Below are 24,610 nucleotides of genomic sequence, written 5' to 3' on the forward strand. Positions count from 1 at the left end.
AAGCCAAATGATCAGATCTTAGATATATTGTGAAGACAAAACTGATATATTTCCTGATGGATTCAACTTGGAATGTGAGAGAGAGGTATCAAAGATAACATTTTTTAAATTTAAATGCTGAAGTGATGGTCTTCATAAGAATTGTTGCAGATTTTTTTATTTTAAACTATAAATTCTTATAATAAACATTTTAAGGCTCTTGGCAGATATTGTTTAATTACTTTCCATAAACATGATTAGAAATTATATTCCTACTAGTAATGTATACATACTTTCTTTTTTTTTTTTTCTAAAATTCTTTTATTGGTACATTTTAGGTATACAACACATTTACATTTCTTATTGGGAACTTGTACCTTTACATTATGCATCTTGGTTCTTATTTTTTCCCCATTCCTAGCCCACCCTTCCCTATTTACAAGGACTTTGTTTCCATTTTTTCCATTTCTCATCATTTTTCCTTTCCCTTCTTTCCTTTTCCCTGCCCCTCCCACTACCCCTACTCCTTTGAACCTTTTCTTCCTATTTTGCGTTATCGACTATTCATTCTAATCATTGCTACATTTTAGGTATACAATATAATGACATTCATCATTGGAAATTTGCACCTTTACATAATCTCTCTTGCTTCTTATTTTTCACCCTTGCCCAGCCCTCCCTTCAACCCCTCCATCCGTCCCTATTTACAAAGATTTTGTTTCCATTTTTCCATTTTCTAATATTAATTCCATTCCCGTCTTTCCTTTCCCCTACCCCTCCCACTTCCCCTTCCCCTTTGCCCCTTTTCTTCCTATTTCACATTATCTATTATACATTTTAGTCCTTATTTACACTTTCAGTTTCTCACACCAGAGAAACTACTTGGTATTTATACATGTGTGTCCTATTTATTTCACTTAAGATTATCACCTCAATGTGCATACATTTAGCTATAAATGTCTCTAATTTCTCATTTTTGATGGCTGAGTATACTCCATTTTATAAAAAAACACATTTTCTTTATCTAGTCTCCAGTTGATGGGCATTTGGGCTGTTTCCAAGTTTTAGCTATTACAAATTGTGCTGCTAAGAACATGGGTGCACATATATCACTGTGGGATGATTCTTTTAATTCTTTGGGGAAGATACACAGAAGGGGAATAGCGGGGTCAAATGGGACTTCCAGCCCTAGTTCTTTGAGGTATCTCCACTGATTTCCACAGTGGTTGCACCAGTCTACACTCCCACCAGCAGTGGAGCAGGGTTCCTCTTTCCCCACAGCCCCACCAGCATTTGTTATTGGTTGATTTCATGATAGCAGCCATTCTTTCTGGAGTGAGGTGGAATCTCAGTGTTGTTTTCATTTGCATCTCTCGAATGACCAGTGATGTTGAACATTTTTTTGTATGTTTATTTGCTATTTCTACTTTGTGTTAGAAATGTCTGTTCATTTCAGATGCCCATTTTCAGAGTGGGTCTCTAAATTTGGGAGATCTGATCTTTTTAAGTTCTTTATAGATTCCAGATAGTAGACCTTTGAGGAAGAGCAGGTGAAGATTTTTTCCCACATTGTGGGTTGTCTCTTCACACGGCTGGTGGTTTCTCTTGCTGTTCAGAAGCTTTTTAGTGAGCATTTTTTTTTTTAGTACCAGGGATTGAACTCGGGTCCTTGCACTTGTGAGGCAGGCACCGGAACCACTGAGCTAAATCCCTGGCCCCATGCAGAAGCTTTTTAATAAGAAGAGATCCCACTTGTTGATTGTTTGTGCTAGTTCATGGGCAACTGAGGTTTTGTTCATAAAATCTTTTCCTACACCAGTGTCTTCAAGAGTTCTCCCTAACCTCTGTTCCAGCTGGTTCAGCATTTCTATTTTAGTATTTAGATCTTTAATCCATTGTGATTTTAGTTTAGTGCATGGCGAGAGATATAGGTCTAGTTTTAATCTTTGGCAAGTTGAAGACCAATTTTTCCAGCACCATTTATTAAAGAGGCTATCTTTCCTCCAGTAAGGGTCTTTGGCTCCTTTATCGAAGATGAGATGGCTGAGTGTGTCTGGCGTTGTTTCTGCATCTTCTAATCTATTCCACTGGTCCTCAGGTCCATTTCTTTGCCAGTACCATGCTGTTTTTAATCACAGTAGCTTTGTAGTATAGTTGCAAGTTGGGGATTGTGATACCTCCTGCCATGTCTCTGTTACCTAGAATTGCTTTTGCTATTCTGGGTCTCTTCTTGCTCCAAATGAATTTTTGGATTGTTTTCTCAAGGTCCATGAAGTATGCTGCTGGGACCTTAATTGAAATTGCATTGAATCTATATAGCAGTTTTGGAAGTATGGCCATTTTCACTATATTAATCCTTCCTACCCAGGAGCAAGGGATGTCTGTCCATTTTCTGATATCATCTTCAGTCTCTTTTCAGAGTGCTATAGTTTTGGGAGAAGAGATCTTTGATTTCTTTTGTTAGGTTGATTCCTAGGTATTTCAGTTTTTTGGATGCTGTCGTGAAAGGAATTGTTTGCCCTGTTTCTCTCTCAGTGAGTCTGTCATTGGTGTAGAGGAAAGCTGTTCATTTTTGTGTGTTGACCTTGTATCCAGCTACTTTATTGAATTTGGTTATTAAGTCTAGAAGACTTTTGGTGGAGTTCTTGGGGTCTTCTATATACAGTATTAAGTCATCTGCAAATAATGACAATTTGAGTTCTTCATTTCCTATCTTTATTCCTTTTTTTTCTCTTGTCTAATTGCCATGGCTAATGTTTCCAAAACTATATTAAACAAGAGTAGTGATAGTGGACATCCTTGTCTTGTTCCTGATTTGAATGTGAAGGATTTCAGTTTTCGGCCATTTAGTATGATACTTATGATACTGGCTGTTGGTTTTTCATAGATGGCTTTTATCAGTTTTAAGTAGAGAACATCTATTCCAATTTTTTGTAGGGTTTTTATCATAAATGCATGTTGGATTTTGTTGAATGCTTTTTCTGTGTCTATGGAAATAATCATATGGTTTTTGTCCTTGGCTTTATTGATATAGTGTATTACATTGATTGATTTGCCCATGTTGAACCATCCCTGCATCCCTGGGATGAATCCCACTTGATCAGGGTGTATGATCATCTTGATGATCTTCTGCATTCTATTTGCCAGTATCTTATTAAGGAGTTTTGCATCTATGTTCATTAGTGAGATTGGCCTATAATTCTCCTTTTTGGTTGGGTCTTTCTGTGCTTTGGGTATCAAGGTGATGCTTGCTTCCAGAAATGAATTTGGGAGTATTGCTTCCCTTTCAATTTCATGGAAGAGTTTAAACAGGAGTGGCAGTAGTTCCTCTCTAAATGTCTTGTAGAATTCAGCAGTGAAGCCATCAGGGCCTGGGCTTTTCTTAGCTGATAAGTTTTTAATTACGATTTCAGTTTCATTGGTTGATATTGGGTTGTTCAGAATTTTTAGGTCTTCCTTCGTTCAACTTTGGTAATTCATATGTATCTATGAATCTGTCCGTTTCTTCTGTGTTTTCCATCTTATTGGTGTATAAGTTCTGGAAGTAGGTATTGATGATCCTCTGGATTTCTGGTGGGTCTGTTGTCATTTCACCCTATTCATTCCTAATTGCATGGATTTGGGCCTTTTCTTTCCTTTTTCTGATAAGGTTGGCTAAGGGTTTGTCAATTTTGTTGATTCTTTCAAGGAACCAACTCTTGGCTTCATTGATTTTTTTGTATCGTTTTCTTAGTCTCCATTGCATTGATTTCTCCTCTGATCTTTATAATTTCCTCCCTTGTATGAGCTTTGGGGTTGTCCTCTTCTTTTTCTAGAAGCTTGAGGTTCAGCATCAGGTTGTTTAATTGGGCTCGTTCTGTTTTCCTAATATGCGTATTCACTGCTATGAATTTCCCTCTTAAGACTGCTTTCATCGTGTCCCATAGATTCTGATAGGTTGTATTGTCATTGTCATTTAATTGTAGGAATTGTCTGATTTCTTCTTTAATTTTCTCTGTGACCCATTGGTTATTCAGAAGTGTTTTGTTCAATTTCCACGTGTTTATGAAATTTTTCGTTTCTTTCGCTATGGATCTCCAATTTCATCACACTATGGTCTGATAATATACAGGGGATAACTTCAATTCCTTTGCACTTACTTAAACATGTACTATGAGTGAGGATGTGGTCTACTTCGGAGAACGACCCATGTGTGTATTCTGATTTTGTGGGGTGGAAGACTTTGTAAACATCTGTTAAGTTCATTTGTTCAAGAGTTCGATTGAGTTCTAGTATTTCAGTACTTATTTTTTGTCTAGTTGATCCATCTATTTGTGACAGTGGGGTATTGCAGTCCTCCACTACAGTGTATTAGTGCATATATGACTTTTCATGTCCATTAGTATTTGTTTTATATAGTTGGGTGCACTAGTGTTTGGTGCATTGATATTTATGATTGTCATCTCTTCCTCTTGAATTGTTCCCTTTACAAGGATGTAGTGTCCTTCTTCATCTCTCTTAATCAGTGTTGGTTTGAAATCTACTTGATCTGCAAAGAGGATAGCTACTCCTGCTTTTTTTCAGGTTCCTGTCACATGGAGTATTGTTTTCCACCCTTCAACTTTCAGTCTATGAGTTTCCTTTTGAATTAAGTGTGTTTCTTGTATGCATCATATTGTTGGATTTTGCTTCTTGACCCCTTCTGCCAGTCTATTTCTTTTGATTGGTGAATTGAGACCATTAACATTGATGGTTATAACTGAAACATATTGATTTATCATTGTCACGACTTTTTCTTTTTGTTGGGTTCTCTCCCTTTCCATTTAATTTCTTATCATGCCAGATGGGTTCATTCTCCTTTGCTTCCTGGGTTTGTGATCCTCATTGTCTGTTCCTAGGATATTGCCTAAAATTTCTTCACGTGTTGGTTTGGTATTCATGAAGTTCCTAAGGTGCTCTTTGTCATGAGAGTATTTTATTTCTCCATCAGTTTTGAAAGACAGTTTTGCAGGCTACATCAATCTGGGTTGGAGGCTGTTTTCTTTTAGGGCTTGGAATATGTCAGTCCAAGATCTTCTTGCCTTGATGGTTTGTGTTGAGAAGTCTGCTGTGATTCTGATGGGCTTTCCTGTGTATGTGATTTGTTTCTTTTCTGTAACTGTTTGTAGAACTTTGTTATTCTGTTGAGTTTCTGGAATCTTAACAATTGTATGCCTATGTGTAGATTTTTTTTGATCAAGGCTATTTGGAGTCCTATATGCCTCACTTATCTGTATGTCAAGTTCTTTTCCCCTGCTTGGGACGTTTTCTGCCATTAGTTCTTTGAAGAGTTTTTTTTATGTCATCTGCACTCTCTCCTGTTCTTCTTTGACTCCAATCAGTCTTATGTTACTGTTCTTTGCATCATCTAGTAGCTGCTGGATTGATTTCCCTTACAATTTTGTGTTCCCTTACAATTTTGAAGCAATTTTTCTTTTCCTGGTCACTATTTGCAATCTTATCTTGTACATCTAAAATTCTGACCTCACATTGGCTCATTCTGCTGTATAGACTTTCAGTGGAGTTTTTCATCTCCTGGAAATCTATATGCACCTGTTTTATGGATTCCATTTGTTTCCTATGTTGGGATTCCATCATGTTCCTCAGCTCCTCTCTAGATTTATTAATTGTGTCTTGCACTAGGAGAAATCTCTGCTGTTATCTGAGAAATTATTTCTGATTTTGTTTTTTCCAGATCCTCTTTTGTTGCCAGTTCAGTCGGCCCAGGTGGTTGAGTATCAGAGTTTTCCATCTCATTTCCCTTTGGGGTTGCTGTAGGTGATCTGGAAGTCTGGTTTTGAGACTTCTTTATGTGTCTTCTCATTTCAACCGGCTGTGTGTGTGTGCTGCTGGCACCTTTGCGGCTCACCTCCTCTGGGCTGGGAGAGGTGGGACAGCAGCTCAGAAACCCCTTCCTCTGGTCCGGGAGCAGTAGGACAGACAGCGGCCTGGAAGCCCCTTGCTCTAAGCTGGGAGCAGTCGGACAGTGGCTCAGAAGCCCCTTCCTCTGGGCCGGGAGTGGCGGGGTGGATGGTGGCCCAGAAGCCCCTTCCTCTGGGCCAGGAGCAGTGGGATATTGGCTCAGAAGCCCCTACCTCTGGGCTGGGAGCGGTGGGGCGGATGGTTACCTGGAAGCCCCTTCCTCTGGGCCAGGAGTGGTGGGACAGAGGCTCATAAGCCCCTGCCTCTGGGCCAGGAGCGGTAGGACAGATGGCAGCCCAGAAACCTCTTCTTCTGGGCTGGGAACGGTGGGATGGATGGTATACATACTTTCTTACCAACATTATCTAATGTCCCTTAAAAGAACTTTGCCATGTTTGAAAGGTAAAAAGTGACATTTCCTCGTTTTCTTTAAAAATAAATGTCTGCCTTTTATCGAGTACATATTTTGCTTACAGAAAGTATATTCCTGCAGGCATATATTGTTTTAAGTGCTTTATATAAATTTTTCATTCTGTGTAATAATAGTACCCCCCCCAATAAGGTATTGCTAATCCCAATTATATGTAGGAAAAAAATTGAGACCCAGAGAAGTAAAAAGAATTTTTTTTGGAGGTCAGATAATATGTTCTATATTCAGGATTTGAACTGAGATCTAACTCTAAAGGTTCTACTATTGTATCTGGATATAACCCCTTTTACTTGATTATTGCTAACATTGATTATTTATTAGCCACATTCTTCTGTGACTTAATAATTTATAATCATTGCCATTTCTCTAAAATAGTATTTTTCTTCCAATTTATAAAAGCTGTTATAGTAACAATAGTCTTTGTTCTTCATTACAGTATTTACTTCTACTTATGCCTTTTGTTTATACTTTTTATATTGCATTAATTTTAATTTAGCCTTTTTATCATTTCCTTTATTTCCCCTGCTTTTAATCATAAAACATTTTATTTTGAGATTCACTGATTTTTTTTACTTGACTATAATTTGTCTGAAATTTGTATTGATATATGCAATGAGATAAAAGCTTAACTGCCCACCCCCAGCTTTTCTAACTCATTTATTGCATGATCCAGAAATGTATCATTTGTTGAAGCCAGTGGAAATATTTATGTTCTTATATGTACTGGTTTCCATTGAACAGTTGGTTTTATGTAAACATTTTACTGTAAGTACATAGTAGGTTATATTAGTATAGGGCATCTATAAGACAAGTTGCTTAACCATAAATTATCCTACTCAGTTGTAGTACTGTAGTACTTTCAAAGTACTATACATTAAAAAGTAGAGTTACCCTAAATTTTACTGTGTTTGCTCTTAAAGGTAGAGCTAACAGGTAAGTTAATACACACACACACACCCACACACACACACACACACACATACAGATAAAAGAAAGATGTTGATCTTTCTCAAATTTCTCTAAGGAAAACTTGAAAGAATTAATAGTATAGGAAATAGTGGTTTCAGTGCCGCCTCATAAGCGCAAGGTCCCAAGTTTGATCCCCGGTACCAAAAAAACAGTATAGGAAACAGTGATTACCCACCCCCTTTAAGAATGTCAGGTTGATAGCCTGACCATTTACTGGGGCATGCCCAGTTGCCTGAGTGAGAGTATACCAGGGGATGAAAGAATATTATACAAAGAACCAAGGAATAAAGAATAAACAACAGTTTATTACTTGGGGGGCCAGGAGTTACTCTTAGCTGTCGCCTGGCTAAAGACCAGGAGCTCTGGATTAGTCAGTATTTATGATTATACAGCATAGCAAGGGGTGTAAAGGCAGATGTAAGGAATAACAGAACTAGTACACTAATGAGCCAGACTGTAAAAGGAGAGTAACTATGTATACTTGTGAAGGACTGGTCACAGTTAACAAGCCACCTGTGTTATCTTCAGCTAATGTTTGATCTTGGAGAATGGCTGCACAGAGTCATAATTCCTCAGCTGTAGTGTTTTCTTGCCATTAGAGACATCACAACCTCATCAATCATTGAGACCTCAATTGTGACCATTGGCATAGGAAAATCTGTCTCATACATTATCTAAAGGGTCAATTAGCAGTTCATACTTAGGCCTCAGAGTGTCATAATTTTAATCAATAGCTGAATTATACACCAAATCAGTAATATCTAAAGCCTGCTCATTGCAGTTTCAAGATGCTCTCCTTTATAAGAACCCACTGTAGCATTTCTGACTGCCTCCTGACATCCCCCTAAGAGTCCTATGGAATTATGCAAAGATGATGTACAGCCCAACAGGAAGAAACAATAGTTGTTTAACAGACCATTTTGGAATAAATATTTTTCTCTAAAATGAGAACATGCTTTACAGTAAAGTATTTACATTTAGAACATTCTAAATTTGGGGGAAGTTTATTTATAGAGTCACTCAGTGCTTATAGCCATTTAGGATATATTCATTTTATAGACCACAGAGATAATAGGTAATTTCCCTGATTGTTCACAATCTGTCAGGAATGGTTCCAGGCACAAGACAAGGATGTCCACTATCAACACTCCTATTCAACATAGTACTCAAAACATTAGCGAGGGGACCAGGGATTTAGCTCAGTAGTGCCGCCACCTGTCTCACAAGTGTAAGGTCCCAAGTTCGATCCCTGGTACCAAAAAAAAAAAAAAATTAGCAAGGACAATCAGGCAAGAAAAAGAAAAGGGATATGTATAGGAAAGTAAGAAGTCAAATTATCACTATTTGCAGATGACATGATCCTCCACTTAGAAGACCCAAAAAATTCCACCAAAAGACTTCTAAAATTCATAACCAAATTCAGCATGTAGCAGGATACAAAAATACACAAAAATCAATAGCATTCCTGTAGACCAATAATTAACTCATCAAGAAAGAAATTAGAAAAAAATATTCACAATAGCACCAAGAATAATTAAGTACTTAGGTATTAACCTACCCAAGAAAGTGAAAGGCCTCTACAGTAAAAACTTCAGTACTCTGAAAAAGGAGATTGAAGAGGACATCAGAGAATGGAAAGATATCCCATGTTCATGGATAGGTAGAACCAAAACAGTGAAAATGGCCATACTTCAAAAACTGATGTACCGATTTAACACAGTCCTATTCAAAATACCAACAGCATTCTTCACACAACTGGCGAAAACAATCGTAAAATTCATATGGAACCAAAAGAGACCTAGACTAGCAAAAGCTATGCTGGATAACAAGAACAAAGTAGGAGGTAACACAATCCCAGATTTGAAGTTATATTACAAAACTACAGCTTGGTACTTGTTACAAAAACAGACGTGTGGTTTAGTGGAACAGAATAGAGGATTCAGAAAACAACTCCAAGCATATTCAACTGTTTAATCTTTGATAAAAGGACCAAAAATGTATACTGGAGGAAAGATAGCCTTTTAAATAAATGGTGCTGGGAAAACTGGCTATCCACATGCAGATGATTGAAGCAAAACCTGTATCTCTGATCATGTACTAAACTAAAATCAAAATAGAAACATTTAATCTGCTGGTAGATAAAATATGTAAAACTCTTGAAGACTTAGTTATAGGCAAGAACTTTCTAAACAAAACCCCAGTTGCACAGAAAATAGTATCAAAAATCAACAAATAGGATTGTATCAAATTAAAAAGCTTCTTCACAGCAAAAGAAACAACCAATATAGTGTGGAGACAAACTACAGAATGGGAAAAAAATTTTTGCCAGTTATTCCTCAGACAGTGGACTAATATCTAGAATATATAATAAACTCAAAAAACTTAGACACCCTTTTCAGTAAAACAGCAACTGAGATGAATAGACATTTCTCAGAAGAAGTGCAAATGGCCAATCAATATATGAAGAAGTATTCAACATCTCTGGCCATTGGAGGAATGCAAATTACTGAGATTCAATCTTATTCCAGAAAGAATGGCTGCCATCAAGAAATCAAATTATAACAAATGCTGGTGAGGCTGTGGGGGAAAAGGAACCGATCTCCATTGTTGTGGGAATGCAAACTAGTACAACCACTATGGAAATTCGGAGATTTCTCAAATATTTGGAGAAAAAGGAACCCTTCTCCATTGTTTCTGGGAATGTAAACTAGTACAACCACTATGGAAATGTGGAGATTTCTCAGAAATTTGGAAAAAAAGAACCCTTCTCCATTTTTAGTGGGAATGTAAACTAGTACAGCCTCTATAGAAATTTGGAGATTCCTCAAAAAACTAAAACTCGAAATTCCCTTTGACCCAGGTATTCCCCTTCTAGGTATCTTGACAGGGAAAAGTTTTAGATAACTTAATAGACTGAATATTAAAGTAGTTGTAGAAGCAAAATAAGTAATATGTTCTTTTAAGATTAGCTTTTCCCATAACTCCTTGTTTAAGATGAATGTAATCTGACTCTTTAACCAGTAACTTCATTAACCTAACAAAGTTGCAATGCCAGGGTGAATTTACAATGTGTATGTGCTTATCTTGTGTCTGTGACTTGTAAATAGGAACTGGAATTGTATTTACACATCAAAGACCACTAGGGATGAGATAATGGCTAAAAAGGATATAAAAGGGACCCGGATACTAACCAGACCCATTTCTGGCGGTCCCGCCTGCTCACGAGTAGAAATTATATTATTTTACCCGAATTCTGTGTCTCGGTACGTTTCTTTCTGTGATTCCGGAACATCTTCCCAAAAGAGTTAAGGACATATTATAGTGATATATGTATGACCATGTTCATAGCACCACAATTCATAATAGCTAAATTTTCAAACAGGCTATATGTCCATTCACAGATAAATGGATGAAGAAAATGTGGTATTTACACACAATGGAAAACTACTCTTCCGTAAAGATGGATAAACCTAACTCATTTGTAGGAAAATGGGTGCACCTTGAAACCATAATGTTAAATGAAATAAATCAGACACACAAGCTTAAATATTGCATGGTTTCTCTTCTATAAGAAACCTGAAATAGAAATTTAGAGAAAAATAAGGCATAGATAATAGGAAAGAGTGAGATTTTTTTCAAATGGGAAGAGGATTAAGGAAGGGAAAGGAAGGAGAGAGGAAGGGGCTGAAAAAAGAATTAAGATGTATTATGTACATGTACCAACTCACCACAGGGAATGTCATTATTTACTGCAAACATTTATTAATAAAAAATTTTTTAAAAAACGGTTTCAAGCATAACCTGAGTTTCCCTAAGTTTTGCCAGGGTTGATTCAAATGAGGCCCCCATCTTATAGCTTTTGCCTTCACTTACAGATGCAAAAAGTTCCACAAGAATCCTGAGGGTTTTTTTTTTTAATTCTAGCTAGGCCCCAATCAGACATTAAGAATGGAGATTGGTGCATAATTTGTATTCTCCAAAAATTTTTCTCATATATACCTGTGAACATGTTTTGTCCAGTTGCTCTGTTTCTCTCCCTCACTGATTAATACTACTAAAGTGCCAGAATCCTTAAGGGATCAAAATCCAAAGCAGTCCCTGTAAACTTACCTATCGTTTGGAATATAACATCATATGAAAAGCAGGGAAGCTAATGATACAACCCTTAGAACTATTGGTGAAATATTTATCAGTTTCTACCTATAGCCCTCTCTTTTCTCGGGAACCATATGTAAGACCATAAAACTAGGTCAGAGTGGATTAGAATGACTACTATCATACCATACTCAAAATCACTTTCCTTCTCAACCAAGTAAGGCTTTGATTTTGGATCAAGATTTTTATACTTCTTTCATCTTCCTTTAGAGTGAATTTTTTTCCAGAATACCTCAGCATTGTATGTAAATAAGATTTTAATGAGATTATACATTTGTTCATAACACAAGATGAGATTTGTAAGGGTTAAAACGAGACCTCTATTACATGAGAACCTCTGAGTGCTATGTCACAGCATAGCCTCGTGGTTAGCTTTCCATCACTGTGACAAAATACTCAAGACAATCAGCCTATGAAGGAAAGATTTATTTTTGATCATACTTTCAGAGGTTTCGGTACATTGATCTTCAGTTCTGTGGTGCGGTAGTGCCTCACAGCAGAAGTGTGTGGTAGTGGAAAGCTGTTCACCTCATGGTGCCTGGGAAAGCAGAGAGAGGAAGGAGCCAGGGTTCCCACTATCTCCTTCAAGGGCAAGCATGTAGTGACCCAATTTCCTTCCACTAGGCCCTACCACCTCCCAGTGGTTCAACAAGCTGGCTACCAAGCCTTTAGCATATGAGTCTTTGGGGGATATCGAAGATCCAAACCATAATAAGTCTTTCCTCATTTCTTCACCATTTCTTTTCTTTCTCTCTCTCTCTCTTTTTTTTTTTTTTTTTGGTACTGGGGATCGAACTCAGGTCCTTTCACTTGCAGGGCAGGAGGTGGAACCATTGAGCTAAATCCCTGGCCCTTCTTTTCTTTCTCTTTACCTTATAGTCATTCTACCAGTGTGTTGTTACTCTGCTTATGCACACTTTGTTATATATTTACACATTTAAGTAAAGTTTAATCCTTAACTTACTGGTAATCTTCTGAGTAGTCATTATTTCACCTACATTAAAAAACTCAAAATTTGAACTTTTTAATTTGAATTTTTTTGTTGTTGTTTTGGTACTGGGGATCGAACTCGGGTCCTTGTGCCTGCACAGCAGGTGGCGAAACCACTGAACTAAACCCCCAGCCCAAATTTGAATTTTTTAAATTGGTACAAAAATCCTATTTGTAAAATAATATACTTGGGTAAGAAGAAGAGTCTCCCAAAGATTTCAGTGCATGGGAACTAATGGCAAAATTTTACTCTTTTAATTATTGAAGAAACCTGCCAGAGGCTAAGAACTGAGTAACTCCAGTGTTTTTGGAATAGCTTCAACCACTTACCTCTCTCTGAAGACATACAACCATACTTTGGGGTCCTACCACCACTTTGCAGTGAGCCAGCTGTGTCTAAATTTTATTTCTTAATTTGGAAGGAATAGTATTTCAGATAAATGAAATAGTCTATGGGAGAGACAGTATCTAAAAACAGCAACTGACAGATTGAGACATGATCGGTAAAAGGGAGCTGGTGCCAATAACATTAGCAAGATATGGTTGGCTCCAAAGAACAAGGGCATCTAGTATTTTAGCAAATCTTAAGCTACATGTCTTAGTTACTTTCTTATTACTGGGACAAAATACCCAACACCCACAAGTTAAAGGAGGACAGGTTTATTTTGTCTCACAGATTGTAGAGATTTTAGTCTATAGTTGGCTGGTTCCAAGGCAGGTGGCATGGTAGAGGAGAAACAGTTTATGGCGTAGCAGGCAGGAAGCAGAGAGGGATCAAGAGAGGAGGGATATATATATATATATCTTTGTATATTACACACACACACACTCTTCCAGGCCACCACACCCACAGTGACCTACCTCTTCCCACCAGACTTTACCTCTAAATATTATACCCAGCTATAAAGGCATCAACGGACTGATCCAGAGATGAGTATCACACAAAGTCCTACCTATCAGCACATGAACCTTCAGGGGGACATCTATTGTGTTTCCTGAAAATAATACCTAACTAAAAAATAATCAGCCTTGAAAACTAGCAATCAAAATTTCCAGCCTATCTTTGCCTTACCTGTCTTACAGAGTAGTGACTGAGCAAGAGAATAGTGATTGCAGGTAAGACAAGGGTAGGCTAATTGGGGCTGGCATTTTTGATTGTTAGTTTTCAAGGCTGATTATTTTCTAGCTAGGTCTTATGGTATCTGGGTAAAGAGGGTAGATATAAACCATAACACTACATAATCTTTAATTTAGACCAATGTGATTGTTCAAGAAGGTAGCCAATTATGGCAATGGACAAAGTACAAAATTCTAGAAAGTTAAATATGCCCTTTGCCCTTCTAGTAAATATAGTCACAGGAAGTGCATACCCTTTGTCTTGTGAATTGAGAAGGGAATTAAATCATGAAAAATGTGCAATTCTCAGAAATCAAAATAAGCTAATTTTATAATGGAATTCTTGGGTTTACATTTAAAACAAGCTTTCTTACAGTTGTGCCAGTGAGTTATTTTCATGAATAATTATTACCCTTTTTCCTCCAATGTCATTATGAATTAATTTAATATTGACTAATTCTATTAAATAGCATATACTTCTAAAATATTTAAATTGCAAAAAGGAAAATAAATTTATTTAGAAAAGTTAAAGAATTGCCTGCTGTTTAAAAAACTCATCTACTAAAACATAAATAACAAAATAAGTCTACTCTAGATTCTTCAGATTTACAGCTATTCTAAACTAGATAATTAGAATGTCGGTGCAGTAAGCAGAGATATGTTTTATTCGATGATTAGATTAATAAATTTCATATATTCAAAATTACTCTTGAAAAATCCCTTAATAAGCCAATATTTGGACATGCAATAATCAATATTAGAAAATCAGATTATATTGTTTGTGTTTAAAAGCTTGTGTTTAAAAGCAGTATTATTTTTTAGAATGTGTACTTTCTCTTTAAACCCTAGAGCAGTGGCGAACCTATGGCACACATGCCACAGAGAGCTATTTGTATCATTGAAAGCTCCAAAAGGTTCTCCATCACTGCCTTAGAGAGTCATATTTTTTTTTTTAATTAAATTCTTTTATTGGTACATTGTAGGTGTACAACACAATTACATTTCTCATTGGGAATTGTACCTTTATATAATGCATCTTGGTTCTTATTTTTTCCCCATTCCTAGCCCACCCTTCCCGCCCTCCACCCTTCCCTATTTACAAAGACTTTATTTCCATTTTTTCCATTTCTCATCATTTTTTCCTTTCCCTTCTTTCCTTTCCCCTGTGCCTCCCACTACCCCTACCCCTTTGGACCTTTTATTCCTATTTTACATTATCGATTATTCATTCTAATAATTGGTACATTTTAGGTATACAATATAATGACATTCATCATTGGAAATTTGCACCTTTACATAGTCTCTCTTGGTTCTTGTTTTTCACCCTTGCCCAGCCCTCCCTTCAACCCCTCCATTCCTCCCTATTTACAAAAATTTTGTTCCTATTTTTCCATTTTCTCATATTAATCCCATTCCCTTCTGTCCTTTCCCTTAGCCCTCCCACTTCCTTCCCCTTTGCCCCTTTTCTTCCTATTTCACATGACCTATTATACATTTAGTCCTTATTTACACTTTCAGTTTCTCACACCAGAGAAACTATTCGGTATTTACACGTGTGTCCTATTTATTTCACTTAAGAGTATTGCCTCAATGTGCATCCACTTAGCTATAAATGTCTCTAATTTCTCATTTTTTATGGCTGAGTAGTACTCCATTTGAGAGTCATATTTTCTATGGCGAGGGGCTCAGACTATGATTGGAGCATGGGACTTATGAGCAACTGAGAAATTGGCAAATTCATATCACCTATATCATGCTTACTCAAGACTATGTGCTTATCAGAAGTCAAGCAGAATTGCCAATACTATTTACACATAAATGGTCATTTTTCTTTCTATTATTGCTGAGCTTATTGTAGTTGAATTTGTGATAATTAGGTTTGTAAAGATACAACTCCATAGTATATGATTATTTTATTATGTTAAAAGTTCTAATAGGGCCGGGGATTTAGCTCAGGTGGTGCTTCCACCTGCCTCTCAAGCACAAGGTCCAAGTTAGATCCCTGGTACCAAAAAAAAAAGTTCTACCTGAATTTTTGTATGTTTTCATCTTTCAAATAAGAAAAAAGGATGCTATACTATATCATTCCTTTATTTTTTGCAGATAATGGATTCTGAATTAATGCATAGTATAGTAGGAAGCTATTTTAAACCTCCAGAAAGAGTATTTGTTCCACCATTTATCCAAGATGAAACGTCTCAGAAATGCCACCCTGTGAACTTAGAAGTTACTGCTCCTAAAATGCTTCATAGTCCAAATAGCCAAGGTAATGCTAATAAAAAAAAACTTTACACAAAACTAGAGGAATGGAACAAAGTATAAAAACTTGTGTTATTTATTTGTTTGTTTGTTCATTTATTTATTTAGTAGTACTGGGGACTGAACACAAGGCCTTCACACTGAGCTATGTCCCTGCCTGCCCCACTTCCCCCAACACCTTTTGTTTGAGATAGGGTCTCACTAAGTTGCTAGGTTGGGTTTGAACTTGCAATCCTTTTGCCTCAGCCATTTTTATGTAGAAAAAAATATGACTGTGTATTTAATTTCTATAAAACTCTTAACTTTTACTCTGTTCTGAAGTTCTATAAACTTAGACAACTTACTATTTTTTATTTTGGCTTCTTAATCTGTAAGATGACTATATAGCACGAGTTTATCATAAAAACACCAGTTAATGATTGAGGATAATTCAGTTGTAGATCGTGCCTAGCATGTTCAAGTCCCTGGCTTCAGTCCCCAGGACTACTGAGAGAGGAGAGGGAGAAGGAGGGGAAGAAAGAAGAGAAGAAAGAGAAGGAGGAGGAGAAGCATAATTTATAAAACAAAATACAGTACTCTTTAAAGAATAAAAGGTCAGATTTGGAATCTTTCTAAACTACTTGATTAGAATGCTAGTGAATTAAATAGTGGTGTGTGCTAGTCCATGATTAGATTCAGAAATTGCATATATCCAAAATTATCCTTTAAAATTATTTTAGAAGTTATTATTTCCAAGTAACTACACAATATGAGTATTGTAACTTTTTTAATGTGAACTTAGGAAGATCTTAAAATTGAATTAGGAAAATATTTATCACTCCAGGCATACCTTATGCTATATAAATTACCTTATAAGATACTGATTGCCGCCTTCTTTTTAAAAATTCTCTAATAATGGTTGCCATTAATAAATAGATTAGCTTTGTAGAGAAAATGACAAGAAATAATAAATCAATGAGCCAGCTACATGTACCATAAGGACAAAATAAGTATAACTTTTTAATCTCATTTGTAAAAAAATGATAACTTCTAGCAAATATCTTTCTAACGGAATATAAACTATATAAAAATTAACTTAAAACATTTATATTCTACTCATCAGTAATTTTATAGTTTGACATTATAACTAAATAAGTATAAAATAATATTTGAAAATTTTATAACTCATGAGATATGTTAGAGGAAATTTATCCCCCTTTGGAGTTTTAGTTATATTTTTTGAAGAATATACATGACTTGCATATTTTTCTAACCACTAGCAAAAAATTTTTTATGTTATTCTATGTTACTGTGATTACAGATTTTCAAAAACTTTCACTTAAAACATGAAGTAAATTTTCTTTTTCTCAACAGCTCTTACTTGGGCCTTACAAACTCTTCAGGAAAAGATTCATCGTTTAGAGCTTGAGAGAACACAAGCTGAAGATAACCTGAACATACTTTCTAGAGAAGCGGCTCAGTACAAAAAGGCCTTGGAAAATGAAACAAATGAGAGGAATCTGGCACACCAGGAACTGATAAAGCAGAAGAAAGGTAAGCAATGCAGTAGTTCTCAGAAGTGGGGGGGAGGGATATCAAAGTTTACAATTTGAAAATAATAAACCCAGTCTAGGCAGATTTATTCAAATATCTTTGTTATTGTATACATTGAAACTTTGAGGACTTATTCTCAGATATTTTAATATTTGCGGGAAGTTAATGTAACTTTGAACTTATCTCTATTGTATCTGTTATCCAAGTTCAGAAATTCTTGAGATTAAAAGAAAATATTTTTAGATAAGTTGTGTTTAGAAATTAGAATATTTTCGGAATAACCAAGTTTAGCATATAATTTAAATGCTTTATACTTTCAGTTAACACTAATTTTTAAAATTTAAAATATAAACCAACAGTAGTAATTAAACAAAATGAATGAAAAATAATTTTCTTTAACATAAAAGGAAAACAAGATTAATTAGAACAAATAGGCAAGCAAGTAGAGACTTCTGTGGAAATTATGAAAAGGATTTAAGACACAAGGGTTTTGGAAATTTAGAATGTAAGTTTTTTAAATAATTTAACTTCACCACTATAGTTTTTTTCTTTGTAACACTACACTCATTCCTATAAACAAAGTTCAAATTTGTGTTTCACCTTACAAATAGAGAAGAATGGAGAAAAAAATTGTCTGAGGCACCAGGAGAAAAGTAGAAGAAAGGAGGGAAGGGAGCTCCAGTGGCACAATCAGTTAGCATGTAGTACTTATACAGGGAGAAAGGAGGGAAAAAAAAAGTTAAAAAATTAAAAATGGGTTGCTTACTTCTTATGAATTAACTGTATGGTTAGTAATCAAAGCAGAGGAAAATAGGAGTAGCAGAGAGTGTATTCCTGTGTTTCTTGGAAGAGAAGAAGCTTATTGATAACTAAGGGACTTTACATCTTCTGTTTCTATAGATGGTAGTTATTTATCATCCCAAAAGTCACTGGCATCCTCCCCTTTCAGAAGTATGCCTTACAGGTTTTTAGGAGAAGACAGAAGACAGTGTTAAACCAGTTACAACAAAAAATGAGATATTCACAGAATGTGTGTTTAAAGTCAGTACTTACAGGCTATTGTGGCTTTCCTCATGATAGCCCACCCTGTATCCTCCAGGGTGTACTTTTATCTTGCTTTTTCCTGTTTTGCTCAGCCTAAGCTTGTTCCCCAGAGCCAGTTTCTTCTTTACTCTTCACTTTTACTTTTTCAAATAAACGTTGCTACCATTAAAAAATAAAATAAAGAGAGCAGCCCAAGATGGCGGACTTCGAGGATCGTGTGTCAGATGAGGAGAAGGTACGCATAGCTGCTAAATTTATCACTCATGCACCTCCAGGGGAGTTTAATGAAGTATTCGATGATGTCTGGCTACTACTTAACAATGACAGTCTCCTCAGGGAAAGGGCAGCTCATGTATTTGCCCAGTATAACATGGATCAGTTCACACCTGTGAAGATAGGAGGATATGAAAATCAGGTTTTAATTACAGAGCATGGTGATCTGGGTAATAGCAGATTTTTAGATCCAAGAAACAAAGTTTCCTTTAAGTTTGATCACTTACGGAAAGAAGCAAGTGACCCCCAGCCACAGGAAATAGATGGAAGTTTGAAGTCTTGGAGAGAATCCTGTGACAGTGCTTTAAGAGCCTATGTAAAAGATCATTATTCCAACGGCTTCTGTACTGTATATGGTAAAACTATAGATGGGCAACAGACTATTATTGCATGTATTGAAAGCCACAAGTTCCAGCCTGAAAATTTCTGGAATGGCCATTGGAGATCAGAGTGGAAGTTCACCATCACTCCATCTACAGCCCAGGTAGTTGGAGTGCTCAAGATCCAGGTTCACTATTATGAAGATGGTAATGTTCAATTGGTTAGTCATAAAGATGTGCAAGATTCAATAAATGTTTCAAATGAAGTCCAAACTGCAAAGGAGTTTATTAAAATCATAGAGAATGCAGAAAATGAGTATCAGACAGTGATTAGTGAAAACTGTCAAACAATGTCAGACACCATGTTCAAGGCCTTGTGCCGGCAGCTTCCAGTTACCCGCACAAAAATCGACTGGAACAAGATAGTTACAAGAGCAGTAAAGAAATGCAGAATGCTTAAAGGCTGACTGTAGGATTCTTAAGTATGTGGAACGAAAATGATTCAACACATGGTCATATGATAAGTGATTTATAAACAAAAGTGATATTTTGCTAGGGCTTTCAAAGTTAACAGATTTTCTAGCCTCATAGAATACTGTTGAACCTATAGCATTGTCTTGACCTTGTGTTCTCTGCCTTGTAATTTTCTGTTATTACTATATCTACTTGTAAATCTTTTTTTTTTCTATCTTTTTTGTTGAAAAGAGTGATCTATCTTGGAGTCATTTTACTATTTAGAAAACTTTCCTAGCCATGAAGTCCTGTTACTGTTTAGATAATATGTTCAGTACTTTTTTACCCCTATGCTTCAAAGCACTTCTGGTATTTCAATGGTTTTTACTGATCCAACAGCCAAAGAGGCTGTGCTACAAACCAGCTAAATGGAAGATACATTCATTCTTCTCCCTCTGACTGCTTTGATCATCAGTTGTAACATCTCATAACTGTTATTTTTTTAAACTTTGCATTGGGGCCTTTTGGGTCCATTTGGCAGGGCCAAAATAAGCGTTCTGGAAATTCCATGATAGTCAGCTTTTCTGGGGGAACTTGTTTTTTAATCCAAAGACTTGAACCACATTCCCTGCACATGAACGTGTTTGCTTTTCTGGAGAGGAGGGATATCTCTCATGGTCTTCCCTATTGTAGGTATCGACACCTGCATTTTTAGAAGAATTTTACCCATTTACATTTTTGTTTTTCTGTTTTGTTTTTTGGGGTTTTTTTAGAACTGCTGACATACTGTGGATGTAGTACAACTTGAAAAATGCAGTGTTGAAGGAATCACGCATATCTTGTCCTTTAATACTTTGTGGCAGGATTGTACTATAAGCAAATGAGTCAAACAGCTCTATAAATCACAAAAACTAAAACTAAACCAAAGTGAAAAAAGTAACTTCCAGGCAGTATCTCTCTGTTGTAACCTGTTATTTAAGGGAATACTAGAGTTTTCTAAATAGGATGTAAAATTTGTTCCAAATTACTCTTCCTTAGTCCTGCCTACCAAGAACTCAAAAGTAACTGTGATATAGCAACCCTTCCTAGGTATATTGACAGGTAAATGTGTGATCTCAGAATACACAGGTGACAGAGATATGATAGGACAACTGATAATGCTGGATTCATTTACATTGTTTACACTTCTATGACCAGGCCTTAAAGGGAGGTCAGTTTTTTTAAAAACCAAGTAGTGTCTTCCTACCTGTCTCCAGATACATGTTAAAAAAAGAAGGCTGTTTATGCTTCAGCTTTGTTTTGCTCAATAATAAAAGTCATGCAAGAGTTTGTTTCTAAGTGAAAGCTGTGTTAGCATTTTTTGTTTATTTCAAATAAAATATATTTGTATTATTTGTCATTCATACTATCCATCCATCATACCACACTATCTTCTGTATCAGGTAGTCCAATAGAAATATACCTGTTTTGTTCTATAAAATAAAAAAAAATAAATAAAGTCAAGACTTACAGATAAAAGAAGCTTGAACTCTAAGCTCTTAATTGAATTTTCATAATGCATTTCTTATAACTTTACTGTATCTCTATGTGATAAACAATTAACTGAATCATTATTTTGTCTTTTTCGTAGATATAAGTATACAGTTAAGCTCAGCCCAGTCTCGTTGTACTCTTCTAGAGAAACAACTAGAATATACAAAGAGAATGGTTCTCAATGTAGAACGAGAAAAAAATATGATACTAGAACAACAGGTGAGCATATTTTCTATAAGGAATGATAATATAATTTTATATGTTTTTAAAGATTACTTAATATGAGAAAATTGTAAACTAGGATATAAAGCTATGTATAGGAAATTTCCACTTACATTACTGATGGACTATATCATTTATACCAACTTTTTTGCAAAGAAAAACTGGACATAATTTAAAAAAAGAAGAAATGAAAAAACAAAAGATACACAAAGGCATTGGAGAACTAATAAGTCAGTGAAAAGTGACCAATTCAAAATCTTTGTACACACTTAAATCCAAAGAGTTTGGCTTGACATTTCAGACGCCTTCTGAGGGCATTTAGAATTCCAGAAGAGAGAGTTGAGAGGCTAAATAGTACTGCTGGCAGCCATCTTTCTGAGGCTAAGAAAATTAAAATTAGAGTACAGGTCCTACCAAGAATAATAGCAAATCTTGTGTTCTGAATGCTTTGAAAGGGTGAGCAAGAAGGAAACCAATCCAGATTACAACCCTATTTCATGTTATCAGGGTGGCCTCAAAAACCTGAAAAACCCTGAAATTGGATTAAAATGATCCTGTAGTACTAGCATTCTCAGGGACCTTAAATTGTTTCTACAAATATTGCTTCAACATAGTGAGTAGCTTTTGATCAAATATAATGAGGCAGAAGAAGGTAAGAATTAATGAACAAGAAACAGCATCCACAACAAACTCTACAAACTAGCTTCAGCTAGTATTGGCTGTAAGAAACACTGACTTTAAAATAATCATGCTTGCATTAGTGAAGAAGATAAAGACGGGATGGCATTTTTCAGTTGAGTATTAGAATCCTTAAAAATGGCAAAGCAAATTTGAGAAAGAATCGAATAAAAATTGTAGAACTGAAAAAAATATAGTAACTGAAATTTAGAACTCAGTGGATAGATGTAACAGCAGATTAGAAAAGACAATTAAATGGAAGTAGAAACCATTCATATTAATGAAAAGACAAAATTATAGTAAATTCAGAAAACAGTAAGAAGCATCATTTCAGAGTGAGAAAGTCTGAGTTAGTGTACTTGGAATTTCAAAGGGAAGGGAGGAGAATGAAACAGAATCAACATACAAAGAAGTAATAGGTAAGAGTTTTCCCAAATTGATTAAAAAATAAAATCATACCACACATTCAAGAAGCTCCATAAAATCAAGCAAAATAAATATGAACAAAGATAAACATAGATACCTCATAATAAAATAAATAATAAGACAAAAAAATCAGCCAGAAAAAATTATTACATTCAAAGAAACAATTAAAGTGATAGCTGACTTCTCAACTGACAGTACTGAATCCAGAAGACAGAAGCTGATAAAAGTTAAGATATTAAAAGAAAATAAATACTGACCTAGAATTCTCTGCCTGGTGGAAATATCTTTAAAAGAACAAAATTGGAATACTCATATAACTTGATTTTAAGACTTCTTATAAACCCAGATAGTCTTGGTATAAGGAGAGACCCGTAATAGAGAGTAACAGAAATAGATCCTACTCATATAATCAACTATATTTGATTGACAAATGTGCCAAAACAATTTAGTAGAGAAAAGGAAGGTCTTTTAATAAATGTGCTGGAACAACTGGACATCCACATAGATAAAATTTAACCTTGAACATGTTCTCTCACCATACAAAAATTAACTCCAGAGGAATGACAGGCCTAAATAGAAAAATGAAAACTAAAAGCTTATAGAAGAAAGTGTTTTAGAAAATAATTTGGTAGTTTCTTACAAAGTTAAATATTCATCTGTTATGGTTCAGCAATTTTACTCCTGGATATTTACTGAAGGAAAATTAAAACATGTCCATAAAACATTTTTGCAAATGTTCATAATAGCCCTATTTGTAATGTTCCTAAGAGCTGGACATAGTGTTGCACACCACTAGTGTGCTGATGGAATTTGAGGGGTTGATGGAATTTATAGAGAGAAACAAAGATCCAAGAATCACCAACCTGTTCTGAAGAAGAAAAAGGTAAGGATCTTGTTCTACTAGATCCCATCCACCTATCACTTTATAATTTTATTGATTTTTTAAGGTAAAATTTGTTTTCGGTTTTTCAGGGTTTTTTGTTCACTTTCTATTTCATTGATTCCAATTTTATTTCTTCCTTTCTGTTTATATAAGGCTTAACTTGCTCTTTTTTTTGTAGGGAATGTATATATTTTTATTTTTATTTTTTATTTTTCATTAGTATATGTTTGCAGTACAAAATGATTATATTGTTTGTGGGGAGTTGGTACATGTACATAACACATCTTAATTCTTTTTTCATTCCCTTCGCCTGTCTTCCTGCTCCCTCTCCATCCTTTGATCCCCTTCCCTTTTAAAAAGATCTATTTCCCTACTTCTCATTCTTCTCATCTTTTATTTTGGTCTTTATTTATGTTTTGGGTTTTTCATATAGAAACCATGCTATTTGCTCTTTTTTCTTCATAGATTTATTTATTTGTTTGTTTGCCATACACACTGATCACATTCATCGTGGGGAATTTATACCTTTGCATAATATATCTTAATTCTTTTTTTCTCCCATTCCCCTTACCTCCCTTCAGCCCTTTTCCCCCTCCCAATTTGCAAAAGCTCTGTTTCCATTTTTCCCTTCAATTTTCTCTTTTAAATCCCTTTTTCCTTCCTTCTCACCCTCCCACCCTTTTCCCCTTCACATTTGAACAAGTTCTTCCTACTTCCCTGTATCTATCCTCTATTTTGTTCCATATTTACACTTTCGAGCAAATAATGGAATATTTAAACTTGTGTGTCTGATTTATTTCACTTAAGATTAGGGTCTTGAGATGCATCTGTTTACCTGAAAAGTCTCTCATTTACCCTTCTGTATGGCAGAGTGGTACCCTATTGTATATAAATACCACATTTTCTTTCTCCATTCGTCTGTTGATGTGCATATGGTCTGTTTCCAAGGTTTAGCTATTCTAAATTGTGCTGCTGTAAATGTGGGTATGCATGTATCACTGTGGTATGATGACTTTGACTCTTTCAGGAAGATACTTAGAAGGGGAATAGCTGGATCAAATGAAACTTCTAGTTTTGATTTTTTGAGGAATCTCCATACTGATTTCCATAGTGGTTGTACAAATTTACTCTCCCATCAGTACTGGAGAAGGGTTCCTTTTTCCCCACAGCCTCATCAGCATTTGTTATTGATTGGCTTCTGTAGTGAGGTAGAATTTCAGTATTGTTTTTATTTGCATTTCTTGAATGACCGTTGATGTTGAACATTTTTTCATGTATTTATTTGCTGTTTGTACTTATTTGCCTGTGCCATTTTTGGATTGGGTCTTTAAATTTGGGGGCTCTGATTTTGTTTTGAGTTCTTTATATATTCTACTGAGGAATAACTGGCAAAATTTTTTTCCCATT

At 35.5% G+C, this 24,610-nt stretch overlaps 1 protein-coding gene and 1 pseudogene across 8 annotated transcripts in view; both read left to right on the forward strand.

The window, feature by feature from the left end:
* The window catches only part of Cep57l1 (centrosomal protein 57 like 1), an 82,853-nt gene that overhangs the window by 30,664 nt on the left and 27,579 nt on the right, over nt 1-24,610 (forward strand). For 6 of the 8 annotated variants that reach the window (XR_015450313.1, XM_087208665.1, XM_087208661.1 and 3 more), the window contains 3 exons: nt 15,683-15,845; nt 17,192-17,371; nt 21,092-21,213. Coding sequence is in view for 7 of the 8 variants with exons in the window: in XM_087208665.1 (XP_087064791.1) it covers nt 15,683-15,845; nt 17,192-17,371; nt 21,092-21,213 (465 nt within the window). In the remaining variant the exon portion in view is untranslated. The remainder of the gene's footprint in view (nt 1-15,682; nt 15,846-17,191; nt 17,372-21,091; nt 21,214-24,610) is intronic. The other 2 variants (XM_087208664.1, XM_021251527.2) reach the window with 1 other exon arrangement.
* LOC147828706 (F-actin-capping protein subunit alpha-1 pseudogene) lies at nt 17,380-21,067 on the forward strand (annotated as a pseudogene).

The sequence above is a fragment of the Heterocephalus glaber genome, unplaced genomic scaffold (genome assembly GCF_053883595.1).
Source record: "Heterocephalus glaber isolate CG9 unplaced genomic scaffold, H.glaber_assembly_v1.0 deba00000942, whole genome shotgun sequence".
In the NCBI taxonomy this organism is placed as follows: domain Eukaryota; kingdom Metazoa; phylum Chordata; class Mammalia; order Rodentia; family Bathyergidae; genus Heterocephalus; species Heterocephalus glaber.